General features: G+C 48.7%; 1 protein-coding gene across 11 annotated transcripts in view; it reads right to left on the reverse strand.

Annotated features, from left to right (window-relative positions):
- Positions 1–203: 203 nt before the first annotated feature.
- Positions 204–18,921, reverse strand: part of GIT2 (GIT ArfGAP 2) — a 48,344-nt gene continuing 29,626 nt past the window's right edge. For 6 of the 11 annotated variants that reach the window (XM_083710111.1, XM_083710112.1, XM_083710108.1 and 3 more), the window contains 4 exons: positions 9,886–9,968; positions 7,825–8,007; positions 5,064–5,127; positions 204–2,986 (listed from right to left, as the gene is read on the reverse strand). In XM_083710111.1, the coding sequence (XP_083566237.1) occupies positions 2,774–2,986; positions 5,064–5,127; positions 7,825–8,007; positions 9,886–9,968 (543 nt within the window). In that variant the 3' untranslated portion in view covers positions 204–2,773. Of the gene's footprint in view, positions 2,987–5,063; positions 5,128–7,031; positions 7,161–7,824; positions 8,008–9,885; positions 9,969–18,921 lie in introns of all 11 variants that reach the window. The other 5 variants (XM_083710106.1, XM_083710114.1, XM_083710109.1 and 2 more) reach the window with 1 other exon arrangement.

Consider the following 18,921-nt stretch of genomic DNA (forward strand, 5'->3'; position numbering starts at 1 on the left):
CAACAAGGGCAAAGATATCCAAATTGGTCTCAGCCACATAGCTGTCAAAGTTTCCCTTTTTTAAGGGAAATTCCTTTATTCCGAATAGGATTCCTCGCAAGAAAAGGGAAAGGTTGACAGCTATGCTCAGCCAACATTTTGTGCTGGTCAACACTGTTTGCAAGAAGACAAAACCAGGAGACAAGAACAGAAAAAGCAAGATACCTGTTCTACCTTTTTTGTTTGTTTCTTTAAACCCAAAAATAGTACAATACTTTTTAAAAAGGTAGTTAATTACAAGGTAACATCAGCATCCAACATTATTATGGCACTTGGTTTGGTTTCTTTTAATAGATAAATACCAACAGGGTAAAACACACACACACACTCACACCCCCCCCCTCAAGTTGGACTGCTGCTTCTAAACCCAGAAACCACCACCACCAGCCAAGCATCCCTGGAGCAGACAGCCAGTCTGCCCATTTCCTATGAGTGGCATGCAGGTGGGTAGATCGCCTCCTCTGCTTGTACAGAAGCAGTACCCTGCAGTGAGCTGGCAACTTCGCGGGCCGTGGCAGAGCCTGCCGGGGGGAGCACTAGGCAGGGCAGGAGGAAGGTTGACTTGCTTGCCAGGCCCAGCCAGCCTCAAGCTTCCTATTTCCCCAGACCCGAGACCCTCTCGGTTTTGTGCGTACATTTTGGCCAGACTCTTAAGAGAAGAGGAGCTAAGTGGGTCTTGTCCTGGGGTGGAAGGCTGCAGTGGAATGAGTGGGAGGTGAACCCAGAGCACCACAAGGCACCCTTGCACACAGCTCTTGCTTGTTATGAGACAGGTGTGCACAGAATTGGGCATGACGTGCCCACAGGCTGCCCTTTGGGTTTTCCACCTTGAGCACCAAACTCTCACAGGCCGGCTGTAGCCCAAGACTTTCTCCATTCAGCAATTCAGCAGAATTCATAAGAATTTCTCCGGATTCATCGGAACCCTTTACTAGTGGGGTGGCCCAGACGCACCAAGATGAAGGGAGGGGGTGGGGCTGTCGCTGGACAAAATCAGCTGTTTGTTAAAGGGCCCCTGCCAGAAATCACTACACAGCATGCTGCATGCTGTTGGGACCATCCCAGAAATCTCTTCCCCCAGACACACACAATGCAGACTTGCCCCCTGAACCGCCTTCCCCAGGGAAGACTCCCCTCAAGTGGCACAAAGGATGTTCTGCAGCACTGAGGATCAGACTGGGCAACTGGGCATAAGGGGGGAGAGAGGCTCCTGACCCAGACCTAGTTCTCGCCATAGAGGGCCATTTAAGACCCACCAAACCCAACAAGACAAACCTGTCACCACTCCCTCAAGGCCTAGTGATGGCAGCAGGGCTTCTGTGCAACCAATGTGCTCTAGTGTAGGAACCTCTCTCATGCATGCCCACCAATGGAACCTGTTTTGTTCCATGAAACACCAGCCAAATTGCCAACCTAGCAGGAATTACTATGATCCTTTCACCAGCAGGCGCATTCAGCCTCTGGAACAGGGTCCACCTTCCTCTCTCTACACCCTCCCCAGCTGCTTCCTCTCTCTACACACACACCCTGGCTGGGCCACTCTGCTTCACGGCATCTTGTCTGCAAACCATGGCATCCACTGGACCACTTGGACACCCAACAGCAAAGCAGAGGCTTTCTCAGCCACTCTGCACAGCTGCCCCCTTTCTTAATGTCACCCTGCCCTGCCGCCTTGGTGAACACAGGAACAGTGGCTCTCAAGAAGCAAGGTTGTCGGGGCTCAAATGGGACAGGACACCAAGCCCAGCTCTCAACACCAGCAGTTCTCTTCCCCCCACCAAAAAAAAACAAGACAATCAGTCTCTTACTCCTCCCCAAATCCAGGCAGGGTTCCACTGTACCTTTGCCACCCAAGATGGACCTTCAGTCCCACCTGCAACTAGACACTCCCTGCAGTGCACCGCTCCCGGCACAGCCACCACCAGCAAGCCATCCTCCCAGGAATGCAGATACCCCAAAGGAGGAGTGGGGGCGGGTGAGCAGAAACAGGACAAGAAAAAAAATAATTTTCTGCCCTAGGAAAGCTTTGTGGTGCAGTCATGTCATGAAAAGCACTTTCTCAAAGATCCATATGAACTGGGGCCAAAAAAAATCTGAGACACTCCCATCTGCTTCCACCATGGAAAGCAAAGAAGAGTCCCAGGAGACTAAAATATTAAAGGGGTCGGGAGGCTAGTCCTACCATTTTGTAGCAAGCCTTTGATGGCCTGGTATTTCACAAGGGGTGGGTACTGATTGGCAGGGATCATGTTGGGGGGGTGTCCTTACCTACCCCCGCTCTTCAGAGGTTAGTGGTACGTGCAACATAGTGGTTCAGGTGTGTCAAACAGCTGCATAACAAGACTTGGGGATATGTGCCCTGTATCCTGATATGTGCATTTCAGTTCACAAATGGTGCAGAGTGCGACCCTCCCCGCCACTTCCTGCCCCAGATACACACACACATCCCTGTGAGAGCGGTTGATGCGAAGATTGGCTCATGACGTTCCATACACTGACACCCTCTTTACACTGGCAATACAGGCATAAAATAAGGCAGTGGGTTACATTAATTCGGGGGGGGGGTCCTTTTGAGGGGGGGGAAACATGCAAAACCCCTTTAATACTGAGATTCCTTTTTAAAAAAGAAGTAATGCACCACCTTAAATACTCCTGTAAAAAACATGAAAATGTTCAGCTTCCAAGCCAACCCTTTGCAGGAGGCCTGCTGAGGAGGTGGGGGGACACGGCGGCCTCAGTTGGTGTTCTCCTTGGTTGTGATGGTGACCAGCTGCTTGGCAGCTTTGGCGATGTCATAGGCGCACTGAATGACCTGCTGGGTGACCAGCTGGATGTCGGCCAGGGGGCAGGACTCCGGCGGAAGGGCCTTGGTGCACTCGGAATGCAGTCGGAAGGCACTGGAGGTCAGCAGCCGCAGAGAGGTGCGCACCAGCTCAGACTTGGGCTTCTGGGGAGGACAGAGGAAAAGGGGGGAAAGCATGACACAGGGGGGCAGGCACCACTCAGCTAGAGCAGCACTTCTGCATGAACATCAGAGGCAGGGGGCTAAAGGAGCATGCAGAGAGGAAGATAGGTCAAAGGGCCAAATATTTTCTTTCCACTGCAAAAATGTATCAGCAGTTGCTTCCGTTGTGTGCACCTAAGACAGTGGTGGCAAACCTTTTAGAGACCAAGTGCCCAAACTGCAAACCAAAACCCATTTATTTATTGCAAAGTGCCCAAAGTTTTTGAGCTTTCTGGGGGAGAGACAGAACAGAAAAATTGCTGCGGTTCTCACTACCTCAGTCTTCCCCCCCTCCCACCAGATGCGCTGGGCGCGCTCCCCGGCTAGCTGGCTGGCTCGTTCTCAGGCTGATGCGATGGGGAGGACAGAGCAGCCCTGGGGCCAGGTGAGCAGTGGACAGGAGGAGAGGGAGAGGGAGAGCCCCCACCCCAGCCAGCCAGCCCAACAGCCGTGCCTGCCTGCTACCCCGGTGTGGTCTTCCCCATCTTCCTCCCTCCCTCCTTCCCTCCGGCAACGGCAAAGGGGTGAGGCTGGGTTGGGCCAGGCACGCAGGTAGGTGGCGGGCACAGGTGCCCTCCTAGCCCAGGCAGGTCAAGCCCAAGGGAGACGAGGAGCCTGCGGAGGATTGGAGTGGGGGGGGGCGGCAGAAGGGAATGGACGAGGCCTGGCTTGGAGGGGGGAGCTGGGAACTACCACCCAGCACCGGAAAAAGTGCAGAAAAAAAATCACGAGGGTCAAATAACGAACACTGTTATGTCTAATCAGAAACAGCCACTGCTGTAGCCAATTGAAAAACAGACCAATCACCGAACACAATCGCCGGCTACCAGCAAAAAAGAAAAAGAAAAGTTCTGGGTTTAAGCAGTGGATGCACGAAGAAGCATGGGGAGGAGGTGGAGCACAAATGGAAAAAACAACAAAACAACAGCGCGGATGGGCCAATGGCATGTGTGCCAGCAGTGAGGGCTCCGCATGCCCACTCTGGCACGCGTGCCATAGGTTCGCCACCACTGACCTAAGAGGATTTACTGTTAGGCCTGGAGAAAGGCTTCATCCAGGGAGCTGAGACTGGCTCCAGTGTCCTAGAATCAGAACTGTAGCACTGGAAGGGACCCCCAGGGGTCATCTGGTCCTTACCCACTGCAATGCAGGAATCACAGCTAAAGAATCCCTGACAGGCAGCCATACAACCTTTGTTTGAAAACTTCCAGTGAAAGGGAGCCCACCACCTTCTGAGAGACTTCCTTACTGTCAGATAACTTTTCCTGCTGTTTAGTCAGACTCTCCTTCTTGTCCTTTGACTATTCACTCAGTGTGGGCAAACCTGGATTATTTCTTGCTGTGTCGCTCAGCCAGAGATTCAGGTGTGAGCAGCAGAATGTATAACGTTTTACATCTCTGTATACAATATGATTGTGTCAGAATTCCCTTTCTCTTTAGATCTGGTTAGATGTTACCAGTCTCTGGACATTAAGATGATTTACATAACTATAATATATTTTATTATTTACAAAACTCACAATGAAATATTGCATTTAAAGAAACTAATAAGGACGGGATGGGAATAGAGAGCTTCACGGCTGGCAAAGGAGCCCACTCTGCATGCAGACCCTTTGTCCAAAACCCTACAGATCTGCCACCCATCCATGGAGACAGCCAGTGCCGAGCTAGAGGGACCCCTGGTGTGTCTGGCCTAAGACCACTTCCTGTGGCTGTTCTCCCAAGAGAGCCAGCGGGGTGTCCTGGTTAGAGTGCCGGGCTAAGACCTCAGAGAGGCCAGGGTTCAAATCCCCACTTGGGCAGGAAGCTCAATGGGTGTGACCTTGGTCTAGTCACTGCCTCTCTCAGCCTAACCAACCTCACACAGCTGTTGTGGGGATTAAATGAGGAGTGGGAAGAACCATGCACGCTCCCTTGAGCTCCTTGGAAATAAAGGTGAAATGAAATAAGTCCTCTGGTCCTTTCCAAAGGCTGGCCACCACATTCAGAGCCCCCCTCTGACCTCTGCAGGGCTACTCACTTTTGGAAAGAGGGCAGCCATCTCCGTCACTGCCACGTGGATCCTTTCTGAGCAGGGGATGTAGCTGCAAGGGGAGAGAGGGGGCAGGTCATTCTAAGGGAAGCTAGTTCCCCCACCCCCAAGGCCACAAAAGGTGACATTAGTTGCTGCAGAGGCAAAGCCATTAAAAACAAGGGTGTCCACACATCCAGGCCCACCTCATGCACCTTGGCAAGTGGCAACACAAGAAGTACAGCTGGGAAGTCCAAATGCTTGATGTGGAGACTTTAAAATAAAAATAGTAGCCAGAAGAAAAGCTTTAAGTTGTCTCATAGAAAAGAGTCTCATTGTGCTGGGAGAGAGCAGAGGAGATGCAAACTGTTCCTTTCAGAGAGCAATGGTCCTAAGAACTTAAGAACAGACTACTGGATCAAGCCAAGGGCACACCGAGTCCAGTTTTCTGTACTTACAGGGGCCAACGAGATGCCTGTTAGAAACCCGCAAGAGGGATCCAAGCCCCAGAGCCCTCTCCCCTCTTGCAGTTTCCAGCAACTGGGATTCAGAAGCACTGCTTCCCCCAACTGTAGAGGCAGAGCAGAGCCATCGTGGAGAGGAGCTAGCAGGGAGGAGGGGCAAAATGCTTATCATAGTGTCCAAAATTGCTCCCCAAAAAGTGACGTGATTGGAGCCTGTGTGCCTGAAGTGCCAAGACCCACACAGCCCACGAGATCCAACTGGTGCACGCAGAACTGTTAGCCAGGGATTGTGCCCCAGCCATGTGTGCATTAGTCCCCCAGTCAACACACACACACACACACACACACACACACACACCTCCTTGCTACCAGCTGCATGCCCAACCTCCATGCTCCTCCCCAAACTTAAGCCACAGAGAGACAGGCAGGCAGGTGAGATGGGGAGCTGGGTCAGTCATGGACGATTATGCAGGAAAGTTGCTTGAGGCAAGGAAGGTCTCATCTAAAGCCCATCAGAGGTGGAGATAGATGTGGAGCCCAAACAGTTGCCGCCAGACCCCAGGAGGATGGCGATGGGACCCAGGGAGCAGAGTCATCACGGCTAAGAGCCTTATTCTCCTCCCTGTATTTGTCCAATGCCCTTTTAAAGCCATCTAAGCCAGTGGTCATCCCTGCCTCCTGTGGCAGTGAGTTCCAGTTGAACATGTACAAGAGGGCTGAACAACTTGTGCAGCCCTCTAGATGCCATTGGACTATAGGACCATGCTGGGAGTTGGAGTTCAACTGTGTGTGGGAGGGACACACATCCCTCACCTGAACAAGAAAATGAAAAGCCCATTTCAGCAAGCCCACCTAGGATCAGCAGAGCTCCTGCTGTGCTCCAAGAGCAGCCAGGACCTTCCTAAAGCTCAAAGATGAAGCCCCTCCCTTGCACCTTCCCACTCCCTGCCTCTTAGCACTCATCCTGTTCCCAGGCCATCTTTCTCCATGGTTGAGGAGGGGGTGTCCCATCACCAAATGCCAGGGCCTCAACCTTTTCCCTTAGCTCTTGTGGGGCTTCTCAGAGGTACAGGATTCTTCATCTGGATTTAGGTCTCTCTTTCAGACATCAGCTGTCTGCGCTTCTGTTTTCTGCCCTCAAGTGAGCTCAGAAAGTCCCACGAGGCAAGTACAACCTGTGATGAAACACAGGGTGCCAGCTGAGCAGGTGACACCCCTGTGGATGGTCAAAGAAGGTTTCCCCTTTCACTGCTGCACATTAGGGTACCAGGGACGGAGCAGACAAAAAAATGCCAGGCTGGATGAAGGAACCCTCCCCCCGCTTGCTGGCCCCAAACTGCACTCCCACCAAACCCCAGCTCCTCTCCCAAATGGTCTGAGCAGGCTGGGCCAGGGTGTTCTGCAGCCTTTCTTGCATAACCGCTAAACACCCCATGCTTGGGAGGGGAGGGGAGGACCCCAAAGAAAGAAAAAGGACACTGTGCCTGGGAGGCAGGGACAGAGGCCAGAATACCAGGTGGTGGGAGGGTCAGGCTGCCGGAGGGTCAGAGGCTGCAGAGAAGCTCGCTCGGCCCATGGAACCAGGGGACTGAAACAGCCCAGGCTGTGCCTAAGCTTGGGGGCGCTGCTGTGCCTGAATGGCCTGGGCACCCCAAGGAGGAAAACCAGAGAGAGAGACAGAGAGAGAGGAGAGAGAGGTTTTTCTGCAGTTAACTCAGCACAGGAGCACCTCACAGCCCAACGGAGCGCTTGCAGAACCAAGGAGCGCATAAAGCAGTCATAACCTACACTTTTGCTCAAGAGGACACACATGTGACTCAAGCTTCCCCCCTCCCAAACGCCCAGGGTCACTTCTGCCTCTTGACACCCCTCCAACCCCGAATGGGGCGAGCAGGAAGGGGTGTGGGAAAATCCAGGACACCACCAGATACTTGTGTAGCTCAGGACTCCTCTTGTAGACACACCCTTTGCCAGCTAAAGAGGAGGAAGGCATGATTTTAAGCACCAGATCCTGGCCTGTTAGGAGGTCCAGAAGGATGAAAATAAAAGCTGCCAGTTGCCTTGGATGGAAAAGGTAGCAAAGCCAGCCAGGTGTACAAGAATTTGGGCCTCTCTTTCTTTAAAGAAAGAAGGACGTCAACCCACACTTGCAAGACACACACGCATCATCATCACCCTGCATGCTGCCTCATCTAATTGATTCCAGGATCCCTCCTGATGGGGGAAGAGCACTTTTGCTCAATGCAGACCAGGATACTCTAGCGCTTCTTCCAGGGACCTCTGCTCTGACTTCCTGGCCTCCTCACCTGTCGTGTTGGTTCTCCTGAGCTGCCCGCAGAAGCTCCTGGATGTTCTTGGTGATCTGCTCTGTTTTCCGAATTACGTCCTCTGTGCTGGGGAGGCTGGGGCTGCCATCTGGGTCCTTGGCCTCGGAGGTGGGCCCTTCTCCCTGTCGGAAGGTGCTTCGCTGCCTGGCCTTCCTGCCGATTCTGCCAACACACACACACGCAAGCGTTTCAGAGGGCCACTTGCCTGACTGAATTTCTGCCAAGTGGCCAAGAGAGAATTTCCAGAGGATAACTGTGGTGCCCAGAACTGGACACAGTACTCCAGGTGAAGTCTGACCAGAGCAGAATACAGTGGCACAAGGGAAGTAATAGTGCCACTGTATTCTGCTCTGGTCAGACCTCACCTGGAGTACTGTGTCCAGTTCTGGGCACCACAGTTCAAGAAGGACACTGACGAACTGGAACGTGTCCAGAGGAGGGCAACCAAAATGGTCAAAGGCCTGGAAACGATGCCTTATGAGGAACGGCTAAGGGAGCTGGGCATGTTTAGCCTGGAGAAGAGGAGGTTAAGGGGTGATATGATAGCCATGTTCAAATATATAAAAGGATGTCACATTGAGGAGGGAGAAAGGTTGTTTTCTGCTGCTCCAGAGAAGCGGACACGGAGCAATGGATCCAAACTACAAGAAAGAAGATTCCACCTAAACATTAGGAAGAACTTCCTGACAGTAAGAGCTGTTTGACAGTGGAATTTGCTGCCAAGGAGTGTGGTGGAGTCTCCTTCTTTGGAGGTCTTTAAGCAGAGGCTTGACAACCATATGTCAGGAGTGCTCTGATGGTGTTTCCTGCTTGGCAGGGGGTTGGACTCGATGGCCCTTGTGGTCTCTTCCAACTCTATGATTCTATGATTCGATTCTATGATTCCTCTCCCTTTGAAGACTGATATGAAACAAGCCACTAAAGAAACTGGGGGGCGGGGGGGGGGGACATCTGCAAGGCTGCCAACGGTGCTCTTTGCTCTCCACCCCAAGTCCCTAGCCAGCTGGGCTTGGCTGTCAGGTAAAGAACAGGCAACCTCCTTCACCCTAAGATTCATCCTCCACTTGTAGGCAGTCATGAACAAGGCCCAGAAAAGATCTGCTTCTTGGAGGCTCTGGCTCACTGCCTACAGCTTTACCCAGGGCCATTTGGGGAGAGAACCGGGGAGGCCGGGGGGGGGGGGGGGGGCTTTTCTTCACTCGCTTGTGAAAATGCAACCTGGCTTGATTACAGGAGTCACACTGAGGCATGTGCTCAGCAAAACTTCCTGCCCAGTCTTGAGGGTTGCCATGTTGCGCTTTGAAAGGAACTGAAGGGACCCTGTGTTATCTGTGGACTTTTGGCCGCTGCTGGACTTCAGATCCCACAATCCCTGGCTGCTGGGAGTTGGAGTCCTGCAAGAGGTGGAGGGCCTCCAGCTGGCAGAGGAGGCTGTGTGTGAGCCCAGCTACAAACCAGGACAGGGACAACACTGCTTGTGGAGGACCCTCCAGAGGTCGCAGGACTCCAACCCAGCAGCCCCTGAAGCCAGCATGGGCAATGCTCAGGGATGACGGGAGGCTGGAGTCCAGAAACCTCTGGAAGTCTTCATGGGTTTCCCACCCATTTAGATTTCATATAAGCCCTGTTTTAAAACAGCCACACTGGTTGCCAGCTCCTTACCGGGCCCAATTCAAGGTGAGAACATTGGGTGTCCAAAGCTCCAACCCACATATACACCTCAAGCACAGAAAAGACCTTCTTGGGTTCTGACCTAGGGACCTCCCCCCTCCTCACAGAGGCACCTGGAGCCTGCATTATATAGCCTCCAGCAAAGGCTGAAAAGGCTCCTCTTGACCCTGGCCTTTATCACCTGAGACAAAGTTTGTAGAGCCCACCTTACTTTTATGCTTGTAAGTTGCTTAAATTTACTTTCCATATGCAGCTAGTTTTAATGCTGCAACCTGCTCTGGGCCCTTACGGTGAAGTGTGGGTAATAAATACTAATCATACTAATCAACAGTAATACTCATACACAGCCCATGCTCTCCTGATGCCTACCCTGTCTCGTCGGGCTCCAGCGCAGGAACGGCATTGTCATAATCCCCTTCAGGCAGGCTGCTCTGCTTTTCCAGTTTGGATGCCTAGAAGAGAAAGGGCAGGAAGCAAGATGAGTGCCACCAGATTCATAGATACAGCCAGACCAGATGCTCTTAGAGCCAGACCTTTGCTCTGCCTAACCCAGGGCTACTTACTATCACTGCTCTCAAGCAGAGGGTCCGTTGCCCCCACTGCTACTGCTGTCCAAACCTTTTAACTGGAGAGGATAACCACTGTCCTCGTTCCAAAATCACCAGCGTTTCTCAGCATAAGGCTATGCGAGCCCTCTGGGCTTCTGTGTACAGCATGGACAAAGTGATACATTCACCCTCCGACTTGAATGCACTGGGGTCAGCCAATGGACAGACAAAAGAAAGTCCTTCTTTGCACCCTGCACAGTTAAAACTATGGAACTCTCTCCCACAAGAGGCAGGGAGGTGCCAACCTAGCTGGCTCTAAAAGAGGATTGGACAAATTCCTGGAGGAGGGCTATGGATGGCAACTAGCCCCCCAGGCTATGTTCCACCTCCATCAGAAGCAGCTGCTCCTACAAATAACTGTTGCCAGGAATCGCAAGTGGGGAGAGTGTCACTCTTGCGTTTGGGTCCAGCTTGCAGGTTTCCCATTGAGGTGTCTAGTTGGCTGCTGTGAGAACAGGAGATTGGACGTGATGGTCTTTGGCCTGATCCTGCAGCGCTTGTCTTATGTTTGTTGTTGTGCTCTGTTTAATAGAATCATGGTAACTGCAAAACCCTGCTGGATTTTGGCCACTGCTGATGCTTTAAAGTGCTTGGAAATTTCTTGTTTGGGGAGCTCCACCCCTACAAAGCTGCAGTTACCCTCTTCCCTGTTTTGCCCTCTGCCTGAAGGATTTCTGAACTAATTACCTATGAAGTGGACAGCACACCATGGAGTAAAAGTGATCTGGGTATCGGCTCATTGAGGGAGGGGTTTACATGTGGGTGGATGGGAAGACCCAACACCCGTTTCTCCAATACTTACAGAACACTTTGAGGGCAATTTAAGAGCAGAGCAAAATCCAGGGAGACCAGAATAAATAGAATATCAGATCCAGAAATTAAATTCTGGAAGGCTAAAGGACAGAAATATAAGGAACAGGCATCTCCTTGCACAGATGGTATCAAAAGCACACTTTTGTCATTTTGCTTTTGCATGGTTCTGCATCACCAGGAGAAAGAACCCCTAGGAAGAGGACGGATCTCCCCCATTGCCTTCTCCGCCCTCCAACTGCCTCCCCCCTTTTCCTTTTCCTTCTTGCTTCATCCCTCTTGGTGGCACAAGCTAAACTCTGACCCTGCGGTGCCACTTTAATGACAGGTGATTCTCTGGCTGCCATTGGCTGAGCTGCTCTGATATCACTGAAGGGGCACGTCTGCTGGAAGCCAGGAGTCCCCACTCTTAAAACTTGCCGTATCTCTGCTCACACCCTAAACAGAGGTGGATAGCCATCTGTCTTGGATGCTTTAGTTGTGATTTCTACATTGCAGGGGGTTGGACTAGATGACCCTCAGGTCCCTTCCAACTTGATGATCTTGTGATTCTTGTCGACTGCATCCTGTGCAAATCCATCTGTGGTCTGCCCCCCCCCCCTGCTTGGCTCCTCTTCTGGACTCCCCTCCCCCTGTCTTTACTACATTGCTCCTTAAGCTGGAACAGCCCCCAACACACCCCAAGAGCTTTATTCCTTGCTGCGACTTTGGCCTTCTGAGCTGCGCCCACCTCCCAGCTGTCACCACAGGCCCCTGCCCAGCTGCCTTTCTCCCTCTCGGCTTGCCAAGCCCTCCAGGGCTTCTTTGCCCAGGTGGCCAGCAAAACCACCAGCAGATTGAGCAAGAGATTCTGGGGACTACCTTGCAAGCATTACAGCCTCCCCCAATTTCTGGTCCAGCTGGCACAGCAGCCCCTCCGTCAACGCAGAACAGTTAAACCTTCTCCGGTGGCTGTGGCCACCTCTCAGTCTCAGCCAGCACTCCAGCTTGATCTGCCAGGCAGCTTCGCAGTTCAAGCAGCTGAGATAGAAATAAGGGGAGGCGGGGGGAGGCACAGGCATGGTGGATCCACAGTGCCTGAAGCTCAGGCATGGTAAAGTCTGAGGGGTGGATAAGAAGGGACCCTCCTGCAGAAGAAGGAGAAGGAACAGCTCTGCTAGCAGAAGTGGGGGCTTTTCCAGGGAAGATGTAGTGTACACAACCCTTTGTGTGTTTCTGTATCCCAACCAGGAGAGAATGGAGAAAAAAGGCATGGAGGAAGAATAGCTGGTCACCAGCCCATTCCTCCCTGCCTAAAAATAAGGGAGAGAAAGATACACACATGCGCGTGCAGGCACATGTGCACAGTATAAAAGCAGGTTCTTATAAAAAAGAAAGAAACCCACAATGTTGTTGTTTAGTCGTTTAGTCATGTCCGACTCTTCGTGACTCCATGGACCAGAGCACGCCAGGCCCTCCTGTCTTCCACTGCCTCCCGCAGTTTGGTCAAACTCATGCTGGTCCTCTGTCGTCCCCTTCTCCTTGTGCCCGCCATCTTTCCCAACATCAGGGTCTTTTCCAGGGAGTCTTCTCTTCTCATGAGGTGGCCAAAGTACTGGAGCCTCAGCTTCACGATCTGTCCTTCCAGTGAGCACTCAGGGCTGAATGGATAGGTTTGATCTTCTTGCAGTCCATGGGACTCTCAAGAGTCTCCTCCAGCACCAGAATTCAAAAGCATCAATTCTTCAGCTATCAGCCTTCTTTATGGTCCAGCTCTCATTTCCATACATCACTACTGAGAAAACCATGGCTTTATGCTTTTTAAGATGCTGTCTAGGTTTGTCATCGCCTTTCTCCCAAGAAGCAGGTGTCTTTTAATTTCGTGACTGCTGTCACCATCTGCAGTGATCATGGAGCCCAAGAAAGTAAAATCTCTCACTGCCTCCATTTCTTCCCCTTCTATTTGCCAGGAGGTGATGGGACTAGTGGCCATGATCTTTGTTTTTTTGATGTTGAGCTTCAGACCATGTTTTGTGCTCTCCTCTTTCACCCTCATTAAAAGGTTCTTTAATTCCTCCTCACTTTCTGCCATCAAGGTTGTGTCATCTGCATATCTGAGGTTGTTGATATTTCTTCTGGCAATCTTAATTCCGGCTTCGGATTCACCCAGCCCAGAATTCGCATGATGAATTCTGCATATAAGTTAAATAAGCAGGGAGACAGTATACAGCCTTGTCGTACTTCTTTCCCAATTTTGAACCAATCAAAACAAAAAAAATTCCTTCCAGTAGCACCTTAAAGACCAACTAAGTTAGATACCTTATCTGAAGAAGTGTGCATGCACACGAAAGCTCATACCAAGAACTAACTTAGTTGGTCTTTAAGGTGCTACTGGAAGGAATTTTTTTTGTTTTGACTATGGCAGACCAACACGGCTACCTATCTGTAACTTGAACCAATCAGTTGTTCCATATCCAGTTCTAACTGTAGCTTCTTGTCCCACAGAGATTTCTCAGGAGACAGATGAGGTGATCAGGTACTCCCATTTCATTAAGAACTTGCCATAGTTTGATGTGGTCGACACAGTCAAAGGCTTTTGCATAGTCAATGAAGCAGAAGTAGATGTCTTTCTGTAACTCTCTAGCTTTCTCCATAATCCAGCGCATGTTTGCAATTTGGTCTCTGGTTCCTCTGCCCCTTCAAAATCCAGCTTGCACTTCTGGGAGTTCTCGGTCCATATACTGCTCAAGCCTGCCTTGTAGAATTTTAAGCATAACCTTGCTAGCATGTGAAATGTGTGCAATTGTGCGGTAGTTGGAGCATTCTTTGACACTGCCCTTCTTTGGACTTCCGGGTTGGTGCCTCCAGGCAATGGCGGAGTTCCTCCGATCGGGAGGAATTTGCTCCGTGGAAATCAGGGTCTGACCGCCACGGTGAAGGCGGAGACCCAATGAACTCACAGGCGGGAGAAGCTTGTGAACCTGGATTCGGTTGGCACCTTTTGCGCCTCCCCTACTCACGGGGAAACCCTGATTTGGGGATCCGGAGCGAAGTGGGGTGAGCGGCGCGGTGCTTCGAATTGACTGCTTCTTTCACGGAGTGAAGCCACATCGCTGTTGCCGGAGAGCGCTGACTTTTTCCTGTGGACAATTTGACTTTAAACAACTACCCGTGAGTAGAACGGAAAATTGGATCTTTAAATTCATTAATTTGGCATCGAAATGGGAAGGTTTCAAACAAGAAGTCCGCCTTCCTCTTTTGTAAATAGATTGAAGCAAACACGTTGCAAGTTAAAGCCTTGGAAAGTCTTTTGTAAAGGATTAAATCTCCATTGGTTAAAACTATTAAACCCCCCTTGGAAGCAGGAGAAGGGGGGGGGGAATTTTGGACCTAGCGAGCCTGCAGGAGAGAGTGAAAAATTAAATTACCACTGCTCTGAACCTGGAAACGGGCTGTCAGCAGAACTGACGTTTTGGGAGAGTTCATTGACTGTGAACAGAAAGCATGTTGACAGATGGCTAAATAAGATAAATATATTGTTTCCATTGTCCTCTTCTGTGTTTAAAAAGTAGGAAAAGTAACTGAAAATTGAAACTAACTTTAAAGTTTAAATTGTGTTTGAAAGGATTGATACAAGTGGAGACTGTTTTCCTCTGGAGGGAGCTTTTGAAACTGTTACAAGAGTGGAGCTGGGTTTTTTCCAGCTGCAAGATAAGAGCTGTGAGAATCAGAGATTGACCTTGGATTTTAAGAATGTTGACAGAAGGAGCCTTAGTGACTGTTTTATGTAAGATAAGCTATTCGTTGGAACAGCTTCACAAGAAGACGGATGTTATGAATACCAAACTTAGACTTCCGGAGGTGGCGCGAACGGCAATGGCGGTCCTCTTCCTTCTGTGAAGGGGAAGCTCCGTGGGAAACGGGTCGTCCGCTACGGCGAAGCGGAGACCCACGTCGGAAACCCACAGGCAGCAAAAGCCTGTGGTCTCGGGACCCGGCGGGCGCCTGAAGCAACCCCTGAAACGTTGAAGGAACCCCGTAAGGGGCTCCGGAACGGGGAGGGGATAGCGGCGCTGTGGGTCATTTTGCGAGCTACGGAGTGAAGCCGCGCTGCTGCTGCCGGTGAGCGCTGACCTCTCTTCCTGAAATTTTCTGATTTGGAAAAGCAACAACCCGTGAGTAAAGAAGGACTTTATTAAATTTGAGACTAAAAATTATTGAATTTGGCTGAAAGCGGAGCGACGAAAAACAGGAAGTCCGTCTTCCGCTGTCACTGAACTTCAAAGCAAAGAGCTGGAGGAGTGGAGGCAAAGAAAGAACCTTTAACCTAACTGATCTGAGCAACCACTGAACTTTTTTGTAAGCAAATAAGGACTCTAAGCACTTGATTTTATGCTCTTTACTTGCATCGTGATACCTTTCTTCTATTGGAAATATAATTTGAGTAAGAAACCCAGGTGCTGGAGCTGCCTGAGTAATTGAGCTGTCAGTCTGCAGATTTGGTTACTTTGAATTAAAAATTGCAACAATCTGAGGGAGTCTGGACTTGCTACTTTGAAGCATCATTTGAAATACCAGTATGCACTGTCTGAAACAATGTGGCTGTTAATACTAACTCTGCTTAAAACCTGTTATTGAAGGTTCCTGGACTTTAAACTTGATTTTAGCAATTTTACCAGAATTGATCTCTTCCCTAAAGACATTTTAAGCTCCCCCTAGAGGATTTGGGATTTACAGCAGTGACATTATTTTACTTTCCTTTTCCCGGCCTCCTGTTTGACTGTTACCACCTGGGCTGTTGTTTTCTCATGGGAACAACTCAGCTTGACCTTGACTTTTAGATAACTTTGGAATGAGTGGCGCAAGAAAAAAGGGACCAAGAACTAGACAAACAACTTTAACAACTTTAACCTCAGCTTCTCAGGCACGCAGATCATCTGTACCTACTCTGCCTTCAGAGGAAGAAGCTGCTTCTCTGCCACAAGCAGGGGAGGAAGAAACTGAGCAATTACAATTGGAAGATATGGCCTCAGGAGCAGCTGCTTCTATTTTAGAGAAAATTTATGAAAAATTGGAATCTTTGGATAAGAGAGTGGAATCTCTGGATAAGAAAGCTGATGAGCAAACAGCTAAAATTGATCAAAACACAGAATGTCTAAATAGACTAACTGGACAAGTATCACAGAACGTACAAGCAATTGGAGAACTGACGGGGGCCACAGTAGAAAATCGGAAATTGGCTGAGGATACTAGCCAAAGACTTGGAAATTTGGAACAAGAGGTAAGACCACTCTGTAAACAAGTAGATGAACACCAGACCTATCTTTCTATGATAGAACTGCGGAATCGGGAGAGTAACTTAAGGATAAGGTCGATACCAGAAGTGGAAGAAGGCAACTTAGCTGAGTTTTTGACTAAAGAATTTTCCAAGTTCTGGAATTTAGAGGAAAAGGACTTTAAAATCGTAGCAGCTTTTAGGCTTGGAAGACTTGTAAAGAAAGAGAAGCCCAGAGACTGTTTGATAACATTGGGATCAAAGGAGGAAAGGGATAAGATTTTGGGCCTACACTACGGAAAGTCACTGGGCATTTCGGACAAAAGAATTGAAATTTACAAGGATATTCCTAAACAACTGCTGGACCTTAGATCTGACTACCTTGAATTGGTTAGACTGTTGAGGAGCAATTCAATTATCTTCAGGTGGGAGTTCCCCCAAGGACTATCTTTCACTTTTAGAGGGAAGAAGGTCAAAATCAGAACATTGGAAGACAGAGATAAATTTTTGACTGCATACGGAGAGGACCTTCAAAAAGGAATTGAATCACCCTCTGGGCCTGGAGCACCAGCGGTACCTGCACCCTTGGAACCTGAAGATCCAGTGAATAAGATACCACCCCCAGGAAAATAACCAGATTTATTCAGGATGTCTCTGCAACTCTTGAGTTGGAATATAAATGGCTGTAACATCCCGGAAAAAAGGAGGAAAATTTTTCACATATTAAAAAAGGAACAATTGGATATTATTTGCCTACAAGAAACACATGTGACTAGGCTCCACAGAAAAGTGTTAATAAACAAAAGACTTGGCCAGGAATTTATATCTTCGGATAGAGTAAAGAAGAGAGGCGTGGTGATATATGCAAAAGAGAGTCTGTCACCTAAACTTTTATTTAAAGATGAACATGGAAGAATTTTAGCAATTGAGATACAACATCAAGGAGAGAAGATCTTGATATTAGGAATTTATGCACCAAACAAGGGGAAATCGGAATTTTACAAGAAGTTGCATGAGACTATGCTGGATTATCTGGACTATGACAACATCATCATGATGGGAGATATGAACGGGGTCGTATCAACTAACATGGATAAGTCACAAAGCCAAAATGTTACAAAAGATGGCAGACTACCAAAGACTTTTTTCGAAATGACAGACAATATGGACTTGATTGACATTTGGAGAACGAAGAACCCCTTGGCAAGAGAGGGAACATTCTTCTCTGAAGCCCAGCTGACTTGGACAAGAATCGACCAAATATGGATAACTAGAGGTCTGGCACCCAAGGTCAGAAAGGTGGAAATCTGCCCAAAGATCTGCTCCGACCATAATGCAGTGAAGATGGACATGACACTACTACCAACCGGCTCCTTTAGATGGAAGATGAATGACAATTTGTTTAGAGATCAGGAGATTATTGAGAAGGCCCAAAAAGTTTTGAAGGACTATTTTGAGATAAACATGAGCACCACGGTGGAAAAAAGAATTATCTGGGACGCAAGCAAGGCGGTGATGAGGGGTTTTTTGATACAACAGAATGCTGTAAAGAAAAGGACACAAAATGAGAGGAAAGACAAGATATTGGAGAAAATTAAAGAATTGGAGAAGAAGTTAAGATCAAATCCGAAGTCACAGCCGATTCTGAGAGATATCAAGCTTCATCAAGCACAATATTCTAAATTGATAAACCAGGAAATAGAGTGGAAGATTAAACTAATGAAACAAAAAACTTTTGAATCGGCAAATAAATGTGGGAAACTGCTAGCTTGGCAGTTGAAGAGGAGACAAAAACTAAATACAGTTACAAATTTAGAAATTGAAGGAAGAAATATTCAGAACCCTGTGGAGATCAGAAAGTGCTTCCAGAGATATTTCAAAAGATTATATACTCAAGGGCCGCAAAACGAGGTTGAGATTAAACAATTTTTGGAAAAAAATGGACTAACAAAATTGTCACAAGAAAATAGATCAATCCTGAATTGCAAAATAACACGACAAGAGATTGAACAAGCCATTCAGAACATGCAACTGGGCAAATCTCCAGGGCCAGATGGGCTGACCTCCAAGTATTACAAGACTTTAAAAGACTATTTGATACAACCACTGATGGAGGTCAGCAATGAAATTATGGAGGGGAAGAGGGCGCCGGAATCGTGGAAGGAAGCTTTCATCACATTGATACCAAAATTGGAAGCTGAAAAAAACACAACTTAAGAACTATCGTCCCATCTCCCTTTTAAATGTGGATTACAAAATATTTGCAGACGTTTTGGCAAGTAGACTTAAAAAAGTATTAAATGAAGTAATTCATAAAGACCAGGCAGGCTTTCTCCCAGGTAGACACCTGTTTGCTAACACAAGGAACATCATTGACATTTTGGAACTTTTGCAAACAGACATAAATACAAAAGCAGTGTTAATCTTTATAGATGCGGAGAAGGCCTTCGACAATATCTCTTGGAAATTTATGAAGGGGAATTTAAAAGAAATGGGAGTGGGACGGGGTTTTGAAAATGGGATTGATGCAATATATTCAGAACAAAAGGCTAAATTGATAGTTAACAATGTGGTTACAGAAGAGCTTAAAATTGAAAAAGGAACACGACAAGGCTGCCCTATTTCCCCTCTGTTATTTATTTCGGTTCTGGAGGTGCTCTTGAATATGATCAGAGGGGACCGGTTGGTGGAAGGAATCCAGGTCGGAGCGAAATAATATAAACTTAAAGCTTT

Source organism: Podarcis gaigeae (assembly GCF_964106915.1).
Source record: "Podarcis gaigeae genome assembly, chromosome: 13".
Classification (NCBI taxonomy): Eukaryota; Metazoa; Chordata; class Lepidosauria; order Squamata; family Lacertidae; genus Podarcis; species Podarcis gaigeae.